Consider the following 18,122-nt stretch of genomic DNA (forward strand, 5'->3'; position numbering starts at 1 on the left):
TGACTCCTGAGAGAGATAATACCTCCTGGCAGGGGATCAGATTATTTCCTTGGTGGCAGTAGCTGCGGGCTGACAGCCAGAGCACAGGAAACGATGGGGCAAAGAAGTGAGAAATCTCCAAGGTAACCACCTTGGTGCATGCCACATTGTCAATGACACGAGAATCGTGTCAGGGGTGATGAAGCACATTGTTTAATATCAAACATGACATATTTCGGTCATACCATAATGTAGCTCTTGAAGTTGCCCGTGTCCCAGTCCATGTTATCCCATGGACCTCTGATCACTTATAGCAGCCCTTAATGGAAAAGGCTACTGTAGGGACATATAAGTTTGCACTTATATGTCCTCACATTTCATCTATTCAGCCTGCCCCCTGGGCTCAGGAGACCTTTCTTAGGGGTGACTGGAATATATTAATAATAGTTATTTACCTTGCCACACAAGGTGAGGGCAAAGTCGAGTTCAAGCAGTTTGCACTGCTCCTGTAGTCTGCAATGGCAGGCCAGCTGTCATCTGTTTACTTGGTTCACTCAGGGTATTGGGAACCGGTAGTTCTGAAGCACAGATTCTATCAGTTTGTTCCTGATGGGCCATTACGGAGGAAGGCATAACCCAAGCATATGGACCTGACACGGATTTACCAAGGACAACTTGCGTATATGCTGTCTCTTCGATAACTTAGTCACTAGGGCCTACTGCATTACAAGGTTGTACACTCACTAACTCGTGTCCCTTTGCATTGATCCGATTGTAATGTACCGTCTGATCCACCTTTTGCTGTCTTCTACTAATGGCGACATGGTTGACTTGATGTACCTACAATACTTTGCCCTGTATTTTATGTATTTTGTGTTTGTAAAGAAAATCAATAAAATTTCTTTTAATTTAGAATCTGTGCTTCAGGCCCTTGTGACCCCATTAACTTCCATGCCCTGGGTACCACTGGTACCATTTACTTATAAGTAGGGTAAAGTCCTTGCCAATTGTGGTTGCCAGTTCATATGTATCAGTTTTAGGGAGAGAGCACTGGCACTGGAGCCTAGTTAGCAGACTTGAGTGCACTTTAGGAGTCTTAAACCAGCATCTAGTAGTCCAAATGGGAGCATAAAGTGGGGAGACACCTGCAAAAAGGCCTGTTTTCTTACAATAAGGGATGGACTGTGTGTCTGAGGAATGAGATGGCTGGTCCCTAATAAACATAGCACCATTTTACCTCTCCCTGAATTTCACTTCCAACTCAGAAATGTTCTACTGCTAAACACCCATGCTGCTTTCTCTTGGAGTTAAAGGGTCATTGCTGTAACCATCATTTTCTCTAGACATTGCCATACATCTTTCCTCCTCTCGATTTCTTCTCTTTTGATATCCTACTTTCATATTGACTGTCACTGGTATTTCGAGTTTTTTTGATTCAGAGGCACTTAAACTCAAAATTGGCATTGGGAAAACCTCAAAGCTCCAAAATGCATTCCTGGTCTATTTTCTAGTGAGATGTTTCTGGTTGGCTATGGTATCAGCTGTAGTATTCTGCAAACTTTAGGGTCACAGTTATTAATTTTGGTTGGGATCTCTCAGTTAGTATCTGACATTGCCAAGGTTTGTGTAGCAATTCTTTGTTTATACTGAGCTGAGCACTGTCTATAGAATATAAAGTATAAGCACTTTGATACAAAGCTTTATAGTAAAACTGAAATATTAAATGCTTCATCTTCACTATTGCATTCCTAAACTTTAAATGTGATCACACTCAGATAATACCGTGCATTGGTACATTATTGAAAAAAATAATTATTTTAGAAATTGTGTAAGATTTAGAATCTCTGGATGTTACAAGAGTGTGATTAAACCAAATTTGGAACAAACTTTGATTTCATAGTAGCATATGTATTATATGTTTTTATTTGTACACTGTTCATTCTCTCCGTTTTTTGGCAAACACATGCAGATGATAGCGAACGCAACTGGCTGTGAAACCTTGGACTCCGCTGCAATAGTGAACTGTATGAGGAAGAAGACAGAGGAGGAGATCATGGAACCAGTTCACAAGATGGTGAGGGATGCTGTTGAAGTTTTGGCTTTCACAAATTCGGGTAATGTCATGTAGTGAAGTGTAAATTGCATTGTAGCACATGCAAAAGCACATTTGATTAACATGTTACAATAGGTTACTGTGAGGCTATCAAAGGAAAAAGTGTCAAACATCAAAAAGTACCAAAGCATCCGAATAAAAAGAAAAAGTAACAAAATAAAAATCCAACACCAATTTATAAAAAATAGATTGTATTTATATCTTTGAATAGGCAACTCAATGACAAAAAGCCACTGGAAAGTTCTCAACACATGAATTTCCAAAGAAACAATAAAATCACAGACTTTCATTCAATGTATTAAATGGTAATCTACCGGGACTCACGGTTTAGTTTTAGCAATGACAAGTGACATGAAAATGGCGATTTGGGCACTCTTGTGGGGAGGAACTTTCATAGGGGCCCATTCACAGTGACCAATCAGATCCAGCAGAAAAGTTACCTTCTGGTTTGAGCAGTCTCCAGTCCAGTTCCAGGGCCTATGAGCAAACCGCCACAGAAGTCAATGGAGTGGTGCTCATGCAAAGGATGCTGGTTGCTTAGTATGCTGAGCTGATGTTGAGAGGCTTCCTGTGGTCAACCTCCAGCAGCCTGACTGTTGCGTTTTGGATGGTGTGTAATCTTCTTGTGACCTGGTTGGTATTCCTTGCATATAAGGTGTTACGAATCAAAAGGGAATGGATCACTTGTAACTGAAAATAGGGGTTCTTAAACCGTTGTTTGAACCATTAATACCTGAATAGGTATTATGAGAACCCTCAATCACGTATTTTAGGTGGTATTGGCGGTTTATCTTGATTCTCCGCCATATTAATACGTGTCAGCATTATCATTGGGTCTCTTGTGTATAATGCTTCCTCCACCTGGAGGGAACCACTGATTCTCAGTAGTGATCAGAAATATTTGTGCAAAAAGGTGATATGGTGACGTTAAAAATGTCTTACTCACACTGCCCTCAAAAACAATATTTATTCTGTCAGGTGTGTGAGGAGACTCTTAAAAAATTAAAATAGTAGTGCAATAGGTCAGATAATGTAACCAAAGCACTTTTTTTAGTGTCCAAATCAAAAAAAGGTCGACATGTTTCTGCCCTTCTAGTGCCCCAGGAGGGGGTTGTTGGGCGTTCTTCAGGACCTAGTGGTTGTGAGAGCCGGTAATGCCCAGTTCTGAAAATAGGTTTATGATTGTCTTCATAAACATGAGGTCTAACAGTACCTCAAGGTTATTGTTACCTACAAAAGACAAGTGGGATTGAAAGAGACAAACAATGATACGGGCACTGTACTAGGTGCTTGTAAAGCAGATACTATTGTGAAAATAGCAATTCTTTATAATACTGTAAAGCAATGTTTAAAATGGCAAATCTTTATTGTACTCAGAGATATCGTCCAAGGGAGTGGGGGGAGAGGAGGAGGTTTCTGTTAATATGAATCATTAGCACAAAAGGGGGAGGGTTTCTCTATCTAGACCATGGTTGTTGCACAGCCTAGTCTGCTGGTGATGAGGACTTGGGTGATCATTTTCCTGGTGTTGTCTGGTAGCTACCTCAAGATTTTTGTTAGCATCATTAGTGTGTTGCAGCAGGCAGAGACCACTACATTGAATTGGGCGGTCATGTCCAATTTGTTTTCTATGATGATTCTGAGGTTTTTCGCTTGCAACAGGATGTAGGGGTGAGTCTAAGGTTTGTAGGCCACCAGGTGGAGTCCCTTGGTGAGGCTTTTATGCTGAAAACTACCACCACAGTTTTGTCCAATTTCAATTTGAGGCAATTGGATTCCATCCAGGTCGCTACTTCGGTCATGCATGTGGTGAACTTGTTTCTGGTGTTGGGTGTTTTATCTGAGTGGAACAGTATTAGTTGGTTGTTGCCTGCACAAGTGAGGATGTTCATGCTGTGAACTCGTATGACATTGGATAGTAATGTAAATGTTGAAGAGTGTTGGGATGAGCGAGAAGTCCTGCGGGACTCTGCAAAAAAGATGCTGCAGAGGTGTAGGGAGGGCATGTTGATGTTTAGTGTGCTTCCAGTAAGAAGGAGCAGATCCATTTTAGGGCCTGTCCACAGTAAAAATTACAATGTCGGGTTTTTACTGTCAGGACATGTAAAGTTATTAAAACACATGCCCAGCTTTTTAATATAATGCACCATGCCTTTAGGGCAATGTAGGTCTGCCTTAGGGGTGACTTATAAATACCAAAAAGGAAGTTCTGGGCTTTGCCATTGGTTTAAATAGCAAAGCCTAGTTATGATATGCAAACTTCTCTCTGAGGCTGGCAATGATGGGCTGGGAGTCATGCTTTGCTTTGTCACACTCGTGGTGGCACAATAAAGGCTGCAGTTCCCAACGGGCACTTAACTTGCAGGCCCTGTGTACCCCTGGTAGCAAACACTAGGGACTTATAAGTAAGTGTGGGAGGGCGGGTCTGATAAACAGGCGAGGAGGCCTAATATAGGTTCCAAAAGGACGAGCTTTATTAGAAAATGTAGAACTAGAGGATTGTTGGGTTGGTGTTTCTTCGTGTTCCTCTCGGATATGGACTGGACTGGCCGGGGTTGCAGAGGATGTTCCAGGCTCCTTCTCTTCAATGCAAGGGTGTTCTTCCTGGAGGCTCATAAGAGAGGAAAAAGGGAGCCGTCAGTTTATTGTTCTACAGATTTCAGAGTAAAATACCCGTCACCACACCGGGGAGTGTTCAGGAACTAGGATGATGGTTTTTATTTTACCTAGGTGGGATTTTCTCTGGGGAGAACCACTATTGGTTTAACTGAAGCGTGTCAGGAAAGTAAAGTCATTTAGGAGTCACGCTCAATCTGGCTCGCGCTATGTAAAAGATGCGCGTTTAATAAAGAAGGCACACTTCAAAACAAAACAGGAATAATAATAAAGAAAACAAACTAAAGCATGATAAGGATGATGAGGGTCAATGCTATCGTGAGGGGAGGTATGCTAAACCAAATACAGGCCACTAGCCCAGTACAGCCGGTAAAGTTCTGCCGCTTATGCAGGGAATGTGCTCATTGGAGTGCTCAGTCTATACCTAGGCGTTTTAATGATGTACACCCCACTACCCGTGCCCGTCTCCCAGCTCACCGCCCGCCTCCCTTGAATCCTTCCCTGAGTCCCCAGGTTTCATGCCACTCACCGCTCCTGCCGCAACTCTCCTGAGTTGCGGCCGCTCTTCCGCATACTCCGGTGGACACCACCACTCCTCGCACCAGCGGTCGTCCGGTTCCCCGTCGTCGTCTTCTAGGGCGTCTTCGGTCTTCCAGCTTTCTCTCGGCGCATCCTCGCTGTCTCCGTCCTCGCTTGCGGGTCTCTCTCCCTCTTCCGGCTCCGTCCTCGTACCCTCCTCCTCTATGACGCCGGCCCTTTTCATTGGGTGGTGACTACTCCTTCCGGTGTGACCCCCGCCTACTTCCGGGGTCACGTCAGCGTCTCTCTGTAAAGATACATGAGAGGGGAATGGGCCTCGTAGTCTGTCACGGCCCCTCCCACGTTGATTGGCGAAAGCACGATTCCCACACGGAAGACCGTCCCAGGGTGTTATCCAGGTGGGCACTTCAGGTATTTTCTTACAGTAAGTTAACACGCCAATTGTGGACAAGTGAATTAGACCTACACCTTTTTAAGGATCAGAGCACTGGCACTGAGTCCTGTTTGCCAGAACTCAGTGCACTTTTAGAGTCAAAATAACAGCAGCATCGGTCTGAAGCACTTGGGGTGACCATGCAAAGAGAGACATTTCTTCACAGTTACATGTACCTTTAAAAATAATACCCACAGACATTTATAGTATATTTACATTTTTATGTTAATCTTCCGTGGTAGAGCTCTCACGAGTCTCCTCTAGCCAGACCTAGACCATGCATTGCTGTTCCCGTACAATAATACCCAAATGACTATGACAGTGCACCTCAACTGTATCCACTCAAGTGCCACAGTACCAGTACTGAGACACCTGCTGAGCTTTCCCAATACGTTTTTATATACAGACCTGCAATGAAGGCCTTTGTCAGAACTGAAATATATACTGAACTCTCATAAAGCTTCCATACTCCAGACTTTGAGAAGTCACCACTTTCTTATTATTGAGACACCCGAAGAGCTCTCAAAAAGTATCTCTGGCTTTTCATGCAGTGTGCACTTGTGGGAAAGCTGGAACCCATACTCCTTAATAACCTGACTGGATGTTACTTTTTAAGCAGCACGAGAGATAAAGAGTAAACTCCTTTCACAACATCTAGATTTCAAAAGTCCCCATTATTGAGTAAGAATTCAGGTTGACAGCCAAATTCAAGATAGATGGTTTCATTCAAATTCTGAAACAGAATAATGTACACTAATCCGAGCATTATGGTGTACAGATACAAAGTAAAAAGAATGAAACTGAATCTATAAAATCGATTCAGTTGGAATAACAAAAAGAAAACTCGATCACCACAGCATATGTTTCCAAAAGTCAAAAATACAGGTTGAATTGCATCAAAATGTCATGTAAAAGTCTGACAAATCCCTAACTATCCTTACACTGTCTTAAAGTGAAGAGCCTAACCTTAAATATGGTTAGCAAAAGTGGGAGAAAAGGTGTCAGCTGTTTAAGTCGTCCTATCAAGTAACATGAAGGCATGGAGCTAAAGATGAGGGCCTTGATTTATGAAAAGTGATTCATCGCTGCGAGAAAACAGCAATGCATCACTTTTCATTGCGCCCTCCTTGCGACACCAATGATGCCTCATATTTACAGTATGATGTATCATCGCAAGGAGTTACAGATACATCAGTATTGCTGACATATCTGTAGGCGCAAAAATGAGGCATTGCTGGAGTGTGTCACAAAAGTGACGCAACTCCAGCAATGGGTCATTACACATGCGCAAGTCCCATGTTAAATGTGCCTGCGTCAGTCTTTCGCCTGCCATGAAGCTGGCGTAAGATATTGATGCATTTGTGTCCTAGAAGTGGCGCAGTGAAATCGTCACTTCTATGACCCTTTCTTGCGTCGGGATGCCCCCCCAGCATACATTATACCTGGCGCAGGTATAATGTGGCGCAGGGGTTTACAAAGTGACGCATCTACCTAGATGCGTCACTTTGTGAATATGGTGCAACAAGGCGCATTTTTTATGCCGCTGGTGTGTCATAAAAGTGAAGCACCAGCGGCGCAAAAGTGATGCAAGGGCTCATAAATATTCCCCGAGGTCTTTACCTTGCAGAGTGTCAGCTGTCCCTGACTACATTACAACATAAGTAATCACTGAATTCTGACACCTCTCATCGTGCCTCAAGTAAATTTCCATATCCAGCACCCTCCATCTTCCTTCCTTCGCCTCCATGTTCACATGCTGAAATGTTTTGTACGTCCTTGGTGCTATCTCCGTCTCACATGAGAACTCGTCCCGCATTCGCTATTGCATTTCTACTTCTCAGGCCACTTTATCTACTAGGAACAGTAACTCTTTCACTCAACTAATGAAGCCTTGTCCACCGGCAGTGGGAACACATGATACAAGCAACATTCAGAAATGTAAGCAAAATTAGAATTCAAACATTAGCTGAAAAATACTTTAGAAATGCATTTCAGGCCTACAGTTAGGCTAAATTAACAATGCACAGGTTGCATTATGTGAGCTCTTCTACAGCAAATAAGCCATAGTTTCAACATATATTTCAACAGTTATAAATGACAAATCATAATATACCAGTATTATGAGTGAAATATTAAACAAATCAGTAAACACACGTAGTTTGTTACCTTTAACCTAATACTAATGCACCCCCTTGTTAGTTACATTACTAAAGTACACATACAAGTCAGGTTAATCATGAGGATACGTAATCATCTAGTATTCCTTTATTCTTCTTATACATTAGTCACACAGAATATATATGTGAGTGATCAGGAAGATCAGGAAGAAGACCATAAAAAAAACATTATAATACATTCCTACCGTAAATTCAAAAAGGGGCCCAAACTGCTCTCCCTCACTTGTATGCAATCACTGCTACATTAAAAGATCACTCATAATGCACGTCTGCATCAATTTGCAATCCACACATGGTGATATCCTCAGAGATCTCAAAGTGCATAAGTATCCTGACATGCATTATGCACGTGAGTGCCAGTACTGAGCCATCGACAGAGGCCTGCTAGGAGTCTTCTGTTTCAACCAGTGGTATGTATTGATTTCCAGTCAAAGAGCTTTCACAAGGCACCTACACCCACAAGGCTGAGTCACCCACAAGGCTCTCCTTATTCTCCTCTTACTTGACGTAATGTGATTTGGTTTCTCAGTATATTCAGGGCTCCGATATCACTGTTTACAATTGAGTTGGGCTAAATACATTTCCTCCGAAATTATAAGGCAGTGTTCTCTGTATGGAAGAGCTATGTCAGTGGTCACTACACAGGCTTAAGAGATCCTTATAAGCTTCTGGTTCTCGATAATCAAATTCAGAAGTATTGTTGAGCTCTGAAATAACAAACCCTCTCCTTAACTACTGCATGGTAATACAAGTTAAAGGCATGATAAACATTCTCTCATTTTTATCAGTATAACACAAGTGCTTATATTAAAGCAGTGTAAAAAGTTATAAAGACATTGTACATGCCTATTACAACATTGAGTCCTCTTTGCACGGTATGCAATGAACCTAAAATGTGCTAGGTAGGAAGGCCAAGAGGTCACAACTTTCTATCCCTCTCAGCTAGTTCAGCAACCCACAGATCACCTCAGAGATATTTTTTGTTTTGCCTGTCGAGTTTATCGGTAACATTTCCAATCCAAATAAATCCCAGGTATGCATACAGACAGTCGTCCCTGCTGCTCAATCGTCCCTAGAGGAAATCTGCTTTCTTGGATGTTCGACACTTTTTCAATTCCAAAAAGTAGCATGTAGACTTGTAGAGTCGGTGTATTGCAAACAAATTGACAACTTGGAACAGGGGTCAGTGCTTTAAGTGGGCTAAAAAACGGTGAGGGTCTCTAAAAGGGCCACGACCAAAGAAGAGTACGAGCTATTCCTAGAGGAATAGCTTATGTAATTATGGATGTGGCTTAAAACAAATAAACTAAAATCCTGGGCTTAATGCAGTGTGCCATCTGAGCGGTATTAGGGTGCCTTTCTGGGAGTGTTGTGTTATTTCATCCACACATATGGCACAACAACGGACCTTTGTCTAAAACCAGAGATGTTTAAGGCAAGGGCAATGTGGGTAATTGACCAGCATCTCCACCTTCCAAGGGGCTCCCTGGTAAAGTGATTAGAACAGTATACAGTCCCATAATGATAACAATGTGCATGAAATTTAGATTCATTTTTTTAAATTTGACAGATTAACTTATGCCCTTATCATAACTGATAAATAATGTATTCCTTATCATGCCAGTCTCAATACATGCCCTTACCTCTGGGGTTGGTATATGTGAGGATCTGGGTGTATTATATGATATGGCTCTGGGGCCTTATCGTGTAATAATTTAGCAAAACCTTTATTGAGTCCAGTCAGGCTAATTTAAACAATCTTAAGCTCATCCCTAGGTAGCTATGGCTTTTGCACAACAAGGCTTGAAGAAAGGAACTAAATGCCTCATTACGATGTCGGTCAGAAAGCCTTTCGACCGACTCTGTCTCAGAATCATTTCTGACTAATTCGGGGAGTTTGACCGACCGATTTCAATGTTTCCGAACACCGTTCGGTCCGACACCCATTGACAGGGTGGTTGCAGAAAACCTTGCACCCTGTAGCGCGCAACCCATTGTGCCTGCCACACTGTGCATGGTGGCAAAGAGAGGACCTCTGGTTAGAGCCATGGGCCCCAACCGGAGTTCTCCGGGTGAAGGGGGGCCTGCTACGGGCCCCCAAATTCAGATTCCGACAGCCGATCCATGTCGGACAAACGGATTCGGAAAGGCAGTCCAAATCCCACATCGTAATGTGTTGTTTGGAAATGCGGTCCGTACAGCCCTACAAATGCCGATCAGAACCGATTCAGAACGACCGAATGGTTTCCGGCTATTGTAATCGGTTGGATGTGTTTCTGAGTCGGTCGGAAACATGGGTTCTGAGTTGGATTCAGACAAACCAAATTCCGTTCGGAGCCTTTCCGACCGGCATCATAATCGGCCCCTTAGTGTAGAGCATTTAACAGCACCAAACAACGAAATAAGAAAGCCGTCGAACAGGAAAGAAACATGACACGAGTTTATAAAAATACATTGTATTTTTATCAATTTTGAGTATGAGATGAGCAAATTCGACTGGAGGGTTTTTGGAAGATTTTTCAACGATTTTATCACTTTAATTTCAACCACAAACAAGTACAGGTCCAGAAAAAGTTTGAAAACTTTTCAAAAGTTTGTAAAAGTAAGTACTACTACTCCCGCCCGGCTGGGGGGACCAAATCTGTCCGGATGGAGGTGTAGGAGGTCAGTGGCATAGGTTTAGACAATCACCTGGCTACTCGAGCATTTTTCTGTCCAGTTCCAGCCTTTACAGTACAACCGCCATAGACTATAATGGAGTGTCCTGATGCTCCGGTTGTGATGCATTCAATGGGGGTGCCTTTTTAGTGGTTCCTCAGTCCACGGGTGATGTGGCCTGACTTTGGCCACAGAGGTTGGGGTCCCATGAAGTCCTCTCTACATGGGCAGAAGATCAGCAGTGGCAGGGCTACTGGTCTTGGGGTACAACAGTAGGGGCAACATCCTTTTGTGGGCACTAGTGTCCCTCTGGCGTGACCAATCCGGACTTTGGCAACACTCCCAGATCCAGAGAGCTCAGTGCAACTTTTGACCATTGAAGATAGGTCTCTTGCACTTCCTAGCAGCAGCTAGCAGCAAATCTTTTCCGGTGGCTAGCACTTTGCTTGTTTGAGTACTTAAGCTCTTTTGTCACTGGATGTTGTTCCAAAGGATCAGCAGACTGATCTTTCCAGTCACGGCTCTGGTCTGGGGGGATTAACTTTTCTGTGAGCTAGGAACCACAGGCACAGTCCAAACTTTGCTAGCCCAAAGTGCAGCAGATACAGTCCAGTAGACGGTGCAGCCTCTCTCTGTGATTCCAAGGGCAGCAGGCCAGTCCTTCTTCGGTCCACTTTCAAAATCCATCCCGATCTCAGGGTGCCATATTTGAAAAGTGCCAGATGGGACAATGTGGTCACTAGCCAATGGACTACCATGCCCCTTCCTACTTAGTGACAAATTTGTGTTGATGTGTGGCACCTAGCGATCCCAGAGTGCAGTATTCCAGCCACTCTCATGATGTCTGAGCCTTCCGTTAACTGTGAGGAGCTTGGTGGCCCACTCCATAGGTTTGGCTACCTGAGCGCTACACGCCCACATGAAAACCAGTTTGGGGATGGGTTTTCTCTTTCTGACCCTGTTTCCACTTAGTCTACAGGAAGAAAAGACAGTCCCTTTGGAGTGTTATCACCATTTGCCTATCAAATGCGGCTTCCCCTTTGAAGCCTGCCTTTTGGGCCAACACCATGAGTTGCTTCCTGCCAGGGGGAGGTGTCACCTCCCCCTGAAGTGGGCTACTATTGTTGCAAAGCCTGGGAGTCGTTCACACAACTCTCCAGGTGGGCAGAAAGGTGGCTGTGGGCGAGTGCCTGTGTGAGGCCAATGGATCAGCTAGGACACAGAGTGGCAACTTTCTAAAAGTTGCTTTACTTTAATAGTGACATTATATTTGACCTGAGCATCATGTTGGGTTTAATGCCATGATTTGAAACCTTACAGGACCCAGTTAGCTAGTCCCATTCAAAATGTTGCCAGGTTGAAGTGCCAGCCAGTGACCTTGTGTTAGCCAATGGGGCTGCTAACCGTTCTAGTGCAAACATCACTTTTAGGGGTTTTGCTGCTAAGACACATCTAAACTACACATCCTACTTAATAATATACAGCTCCCTGCATTAGGGCTCTACAGACCTTCCTTAAGGGAGACTTGCATGTATCAATAAGGGAATTGGTGGCTTTGTTATTAATGGTTATGTGAAACTCCAACTGGTAGTGTGAAGGCTGCCCTTCCAGTCTGCAGTGGCAGGTTGGTAGCCATTTTGTACATTGTCACACAGGGTGGCACAAACAGTACTGCAGCCATGTGGTGACACTCTGCCTTACATGCTCTTGGTACCCTGTGTACCATATACTAGGCACTTATAAGAAAGTCAGTCCTTGCTAAATGGGGAATGCCAATTCGCCATACACTTTGCCATGGGTAAGAACACGGGCACTGAGGGCTGGTTAAAAGGCCTCAGTGTACTTTCAGAGTCGAAAAAACAGCCATTAGTAGTCCAAATGAGGGCGAAAAGTGGAGGAAACCTGAAAAAATCCTGTTTCCTTACAGTATTTGTCAGGCTGATAAATATCTACAATTAAGAGTATCTCCATAGGAATCAGAACTAACATGCAGATTTTGGTGACTTCTGCATAATCTTCCAAAATGTCGTTCTGAGGGGTGGACTTTATTGCACCCAATATTCACCGGTGTGCGGTATATTCAACAAACATATAACTGTGACCGCTAGGTAAACCGGTTTTTTGAAGGGACCGCAATTTACTGTAATGAGGGTCCCAGTGTCCATGCTTGGCCTGCTTAAATGTAACCCTCACACACTCAAGCAGTTGGTATCAATAATATTAAAAAATAAACTTTCTCTGTCTTCTCTTTCTCCTTACTTCACCTCACTTCATCTACCTCACATATCTCCCTATCCCTCTCTCTCACCACCTAACTCTACATCTCTCTTCCGCACCTCAACTCTAACTCAACTATATCTACCCCACTTTTCAATAAAGCTATCTCACTCTACTCCACCTCTACCTCTCTTGTGACCTTGCCTCTTTCTTTCTACTAGTCACTGTGACTACCTCGATATCTGTTGCCTCCTACCTCAACTCCGTCCCCACCTCATATCTCACTCTGCACCTCAAGGCTCTATCTTCTCCCTCTCACCTCCCTATGTCTCTTTTTAATTTAGTTCACCTCTCTATTAACCTCATCTCACACTGTCCCTCACCTTTCTCTGCCTCCGTCAAGTTGCTGTACATCTCCTCACTTTTTTCTCTCTTTTCTCTCCACCCAACCTCTCTCTCACTCTTTCATCTCTCTTTAATCCACTGATCTCTTAATACATATCTGCTGAATTTACAAAATGGTTTATTTGCTGCCTGCCCTTTCCACCTCCCTCCTCACTCTACTTCATTTATTTCTACATTATCTCCTTTACTATCTTACTTCTGCCTACCTAACTCAAATTCTTATTTTATCATTATGAACAAGGCCATTAGGTCGCCACCAATTCACCCTTGCAATATTTTTCCTACAGTGAAATAAACAGACTGGTTAGACACTGAATACACAATCAAGCTTTCTTGTGGTACTATTTGGCTGGTGGTTGCCAGTGACAGCTTAAGCTTTCAGCTACTTTTGTGTGCCCCTGTTTCTGAAAGTTTGCCATATCATTTAATATTATGAGTCATTAAAATGGCTTGAATTACATGAAAATGAGTAGTAAATTAAAAGTTGTTCTAAACAAGGAAACTCAAAATATGTCTTGTCCATCAATTTAGCCACACCTATTGGTTTTGCCAGTGGTTGTTAGCAGTATCAGATACACGAGTAACAACAAGGATTTGTTTAAGAATAATTTGAATTGAAAATATAAGACTGTGACTTAAACAAAGCTAAGGGCTGTGGAACGGGTAGTGGTCTTCGTAGTGTCTCAGTATCTCCTCTTCTCACCTTCACCCTAGTTTCCCTTGCAGGCTCTCACTCTGTTGTACACTTTGCCCTTTTTCTGTGAAACTTTGTAACCCTCTCAGAACCCTGTCTATGTTGGTGTAATTTTATAGCAGCATATTTTTTAATTTGTTAATTATTGTGCACATTTATCCAGTTTGTGGAGGCTAGTCCTTTTACCTTCTCATAGAAGACAGCACAGTGAAACTCACACTTTTTTCGATAAGTAAATTACAACTACACCAGAGCAATACCTATCAACCATGGTCACACACTAATCCTCAGAACGATTGACAGCCAAATCTGAACTGGATACTAGAAAAAAACAACCCAGGGGAACACTTCAGAGAAAACAAAGACATCCTGATTTATGGCGAAAAGAAAGGGTAACACCCACCATGTGATGACTTATCGGCCAGGTGTGCTGAATAACTGCTGCATGATACTCGCTATCAATTTTCACACATCATATGTCAACTGCACATATACATTAAGTGACATATTAACCATAGCAAGGCAGGACCGCATGCCTGCACCTCCCACACCACAGGCCTTTCCACAGACAAGGTACTGCAACTACATATGTTCCAGTCAAGCATGTTAGCATGACTCTCATCGCTCCTGACAGTTTTAAGCGCTGCAATGCCCTACAGTTGTCGGTTGTGCACTATACAAATGAAAGGACGCCTAAACCTACGAATCTTCATTATTTTCCTCACTCCTTTTTTTTTTTTGAGTAACTGGACTTGACACTTTTAAGATCTTTATTTCTCAAGTGAATAGTTGTTTGACTAGTTGATGCATGTGTACAACATGCATTTTTTCTGGAAGACCTTGCAGCTTCTAAAATGCCTCCGACCGCGGAATCATCGCAGATACAGTTCACATTTGTAGCCCTGATATTGTGGGCCATGTGAGATCTCCACCACAACTCAAAACAACAATTTGACCTATATTTCCCCTAGAATGTCAATGACAGGAATTGTGGAACCAAGTAATTTACGCTGACCAGAGCAGCCTGTCACACAATTGATAGTTTACCCCAGTCTGTTCACAGCTTGCTTTGTCCATTAACCATTAAAGAGCTTGCTCACAATACTGACAAAGGAACCATATTTAGATTCACCTCAAATTCAGTTAACAGTTACACACAGCAATGCTTATTCAAGCATTTTACCTAATATATGCTCCTTCTGCATTGACAAGGCGTCTCTGTAGACATTTCTTGCTGCCTTAATCTACATTCAATTGTTTCAGTTTTTGGATTTCTGGGTTTAGTGTGAGATATGTTTACACAAAGCCTATAATAGCCTTTGCTAGGTTGAGTGGTAATTCTCTTCACATCCAATGCAGCCTCTTTTATAGCAGGCCTTTCTGACTAACACTGGAAGGTGCACAATAACAACAGTTGTCTTACAGTAAGCTAACTGTAAAAGTACAGGTTTCCCAGTGTAGTTACATAAATGACTAGTATAGGATTTTATGCATATGGCCAGCCTAATCTAAAAAACATTGTAAATGAATTTCAAATTTCTGTTTTCAGTTTTTTAGCTTTGGAGGTTTGAAGATGTCACATTTTTTTCAGCCCAAAATGAATTTAAAAGAATTTCTCATTTTCTGGGTTAAGAGTACATCTAATGTAACCTACTAACCCTGTCAGTTCCACGCTTTGAAGGGCCGTGGCAAAAGTACAAAATGGAATATTAACTGTTTCTGTCAAAAGTTGGTGAATGGGACTGTTAATTTAACAGAAAGATGAGAAACACATTTGTTCTTTTGGACGACTGGTTTACTTTCTGTAAGTAGAGTGAAAGAAGAGTTCAATCTTCAGTGAGATTTCTCTAAAAGAGATGCTTGAATGAGAACTGTAATTTGAAGAGTTGTTTGACCTAAATGTGAATCTCCAAAAACTGCATTGCAGTAGGAAAAGAGATGGAGGTTGATATATGTATGTGTAGGATAAGCTCAAATCTCCATACCAATACGTTGGTGAGATTAGGATGTCCTGCTCAACTACCTTTCCGAAGATCAAGTTTTGAAACAGGACCAGAAAGTAAAATTTGCCTATCCCAAACTACCTGTAGAGGAAAATTAGAAGCATTGTTCCTCTCTTCCACAGTGTTCCTACTCCAGTGTCCTTTTTTAGCAGCCAGCATGCTGGCTTCCTTTCCTGGCCTCCAGTAGAATGAGTCCTGAGCGGGATATAAAGGAGCCTATTATGATGGCGGGCGCCCACCACCGCAATGGCTAAAGGGACTGCCCGCCATAGGTGCGGCGGTCCCGCCATGCAGATCAAGATGCGCCCGCCACACTGGCGAGCGCATCCCGCAATTTGTACATCGCGGCAGGTGGTGCTGTAAGCAGCACCCGCCGCAATGTACAAAATGCATGTAGTGCATTTGCCTGCACAACGTGGCAGGCACTACGCGGTGCCTGCCACCTTATGCATGCAAATGCAGGGGGGTACCATAGGTACCCCCATGTGCACCCCCCAACACCCTGGGGGCCTGCAATGAGCCCCCAACGGCAGAAACCGCATGCCTTTCCATGGCGGCAACGCCGTCATGGAAAGGCTGATCTCCGCCATCATCATAATATGGATGGCGGTGTCTTGCAGACACCGCCACCATATTATACACGTTTTCCGCCCGGTCGACTCGTCGACGGGTGGAAAAGCGGTGGACGGTCTTCTCGTCTGCCCCGGACCCCCCAGCCATCCTAATATGGCGGGGGGTCATTCTGGCATGGATGGGGGGCGTATCGCCTCCACCGGGCAGGCGGTGGCTACCGCCGGCCCGGCGGGGGCAATCTGCCCGCCATCCTAATAGGCCCCAAAGTGTCTACTTTACTATTCTTGAAAAAGTCAATCGAATCTAGTGCTGTTGGCCTATCATGGATACCCAGTAAACTGAATGTGATAGAATTTTTAGTGGACCGGGTCCTGCTTGGGTCTTCATTTCCAGAGAGACTGGGAAAGAGGTAGCCTTTGGTAACCTCTAGGTAGAATTCCAAGTTAACTTGTGATGTTAGAAATTCAGCAAATTTGTATAAAGGGACTGATTCCACAACAATTTCACTAGCGAGAGAGAAGAGTCTGAGAGGAGTCAACTTAGAGTGCCTACAATATCAGTGAAACAGTTTGCTTCAAAGTAAAATACTTCACCTCCCACTGTCCAACCTGAGTGAAAGCCTGTGGGCTGATATTTCATAGGTATTGTTCTTGATTTAATAGCACTCTTATTTATCAGTCATCTTTGAAACGAATTTTTTTAACTGATTTTTGCCATTTGTTCTCCTCCCTATTTTAGTGAAGGTTCAATGAGTTGTTATACTGCAAAACATATTTATGTTATGGGTATTGAACAATTTTGTTTTATACTTAAACTGTTTTGAACCAAAAAGATTAAGGGGTACTCAACACTTTAAATCCTATTTTTCACCATTTGTTCGTATCTGTTTTCCTTCATAATGCTTTACTTTTCTTATTAAAATGCACATTGCAGTTTCTTTATTTCTAATATCTACATACATTTTCTCTGCTGACTGCCTAGTTGCTGAGACATTTAAGATGGAGTAAGGTTATAATTATTGAAGGTTGTTTACGTCCGAGGGACCTCAGGTTTAGGCAATATGGATACTTGTCATAGCTCTCAAGAAGGTGACAGCCCCCAACATTGACTTGCAGAATGGTTTGCTAAAAATGGAATTCTGAATCTGTACCAATTTGTTATTCGGAAGGGGCATATTTGGGCATCTCTTCCTAATGCAAATTGGTGTGTGATGTATCAATGTTTTGCAACCATAATCAAGTCGCAAAACATTACAAAGGTATCATCTCCTGATGAGTGATGCTAATTATTGGATCTCTTTGGAACCCCTTCTCCTTTGTCAATGTAAAAACAAACATTTTGTTGGAGGATAGGCAGTGGTCCATGGAGACACTGCCAAATCTGAAACAAGCATTAAAAAAGTAAACTTCTTTTTTGTTTTGAATGCTCCAACATCTTTTAAGTAAAATGGTTTGCAATAAAATAAAAAGTTTATCTTATATAAAAGTAATGACAGACATGGTGGCCTGCTGACATCACCATGCCACCATTCCTGTGAAAACCACAAATCAGAATGAGTTGCAATTTGTGACCTATCTCATTAATATTTATGAGGTAGGTCAGATTGAGACCCACACTGAATGGGAATTTTACAAACCGATCAATTAGAATATAGGTCGTTTTGCAAACTCAGACTGTATTCGCACAACGTATGTGCACAACTGCTTCTTGAGAA

At 42.8% G+C, this 18,122-nt stretch overlaps 1 protein-coding gene across 1 annotated transcript in view; it reads left to right on the plus strand.

The window, feature by feature from the left end:
* LOC146776047 (fatty acyl-CoA hydrolase precursor, medium chain-like) overlaps positions 1-18,122 on the plus strand; it is a 275,087-nt gene that overhangs the window by 103,540 nt on the left and 153,425 nt on the right. The window contains exon 8 of the mRNA XM_085639929.1: positions 1,949-2,053. Within this exon, the coding sequence (XP_085496055.1) occupies positions 1,949-2,053 (105 nt within the window). The remainder of the gene's footprint in view (positions 1-1,948; positions 2,054-18,122) is intronic.

Source organism: Triturus cristatus, chromosome 12 (assembly GCF_964204655.1).
Source record: "Triturus cristatus chromosome 12, aTriCri1.1, whole genome shotgun sequence".
Lineage (NCBI taxonomy): Eukaryota > Metazoa > Chordata > Amphibia > Caudata > Salamandridae > Triturus > Triturus cristatus.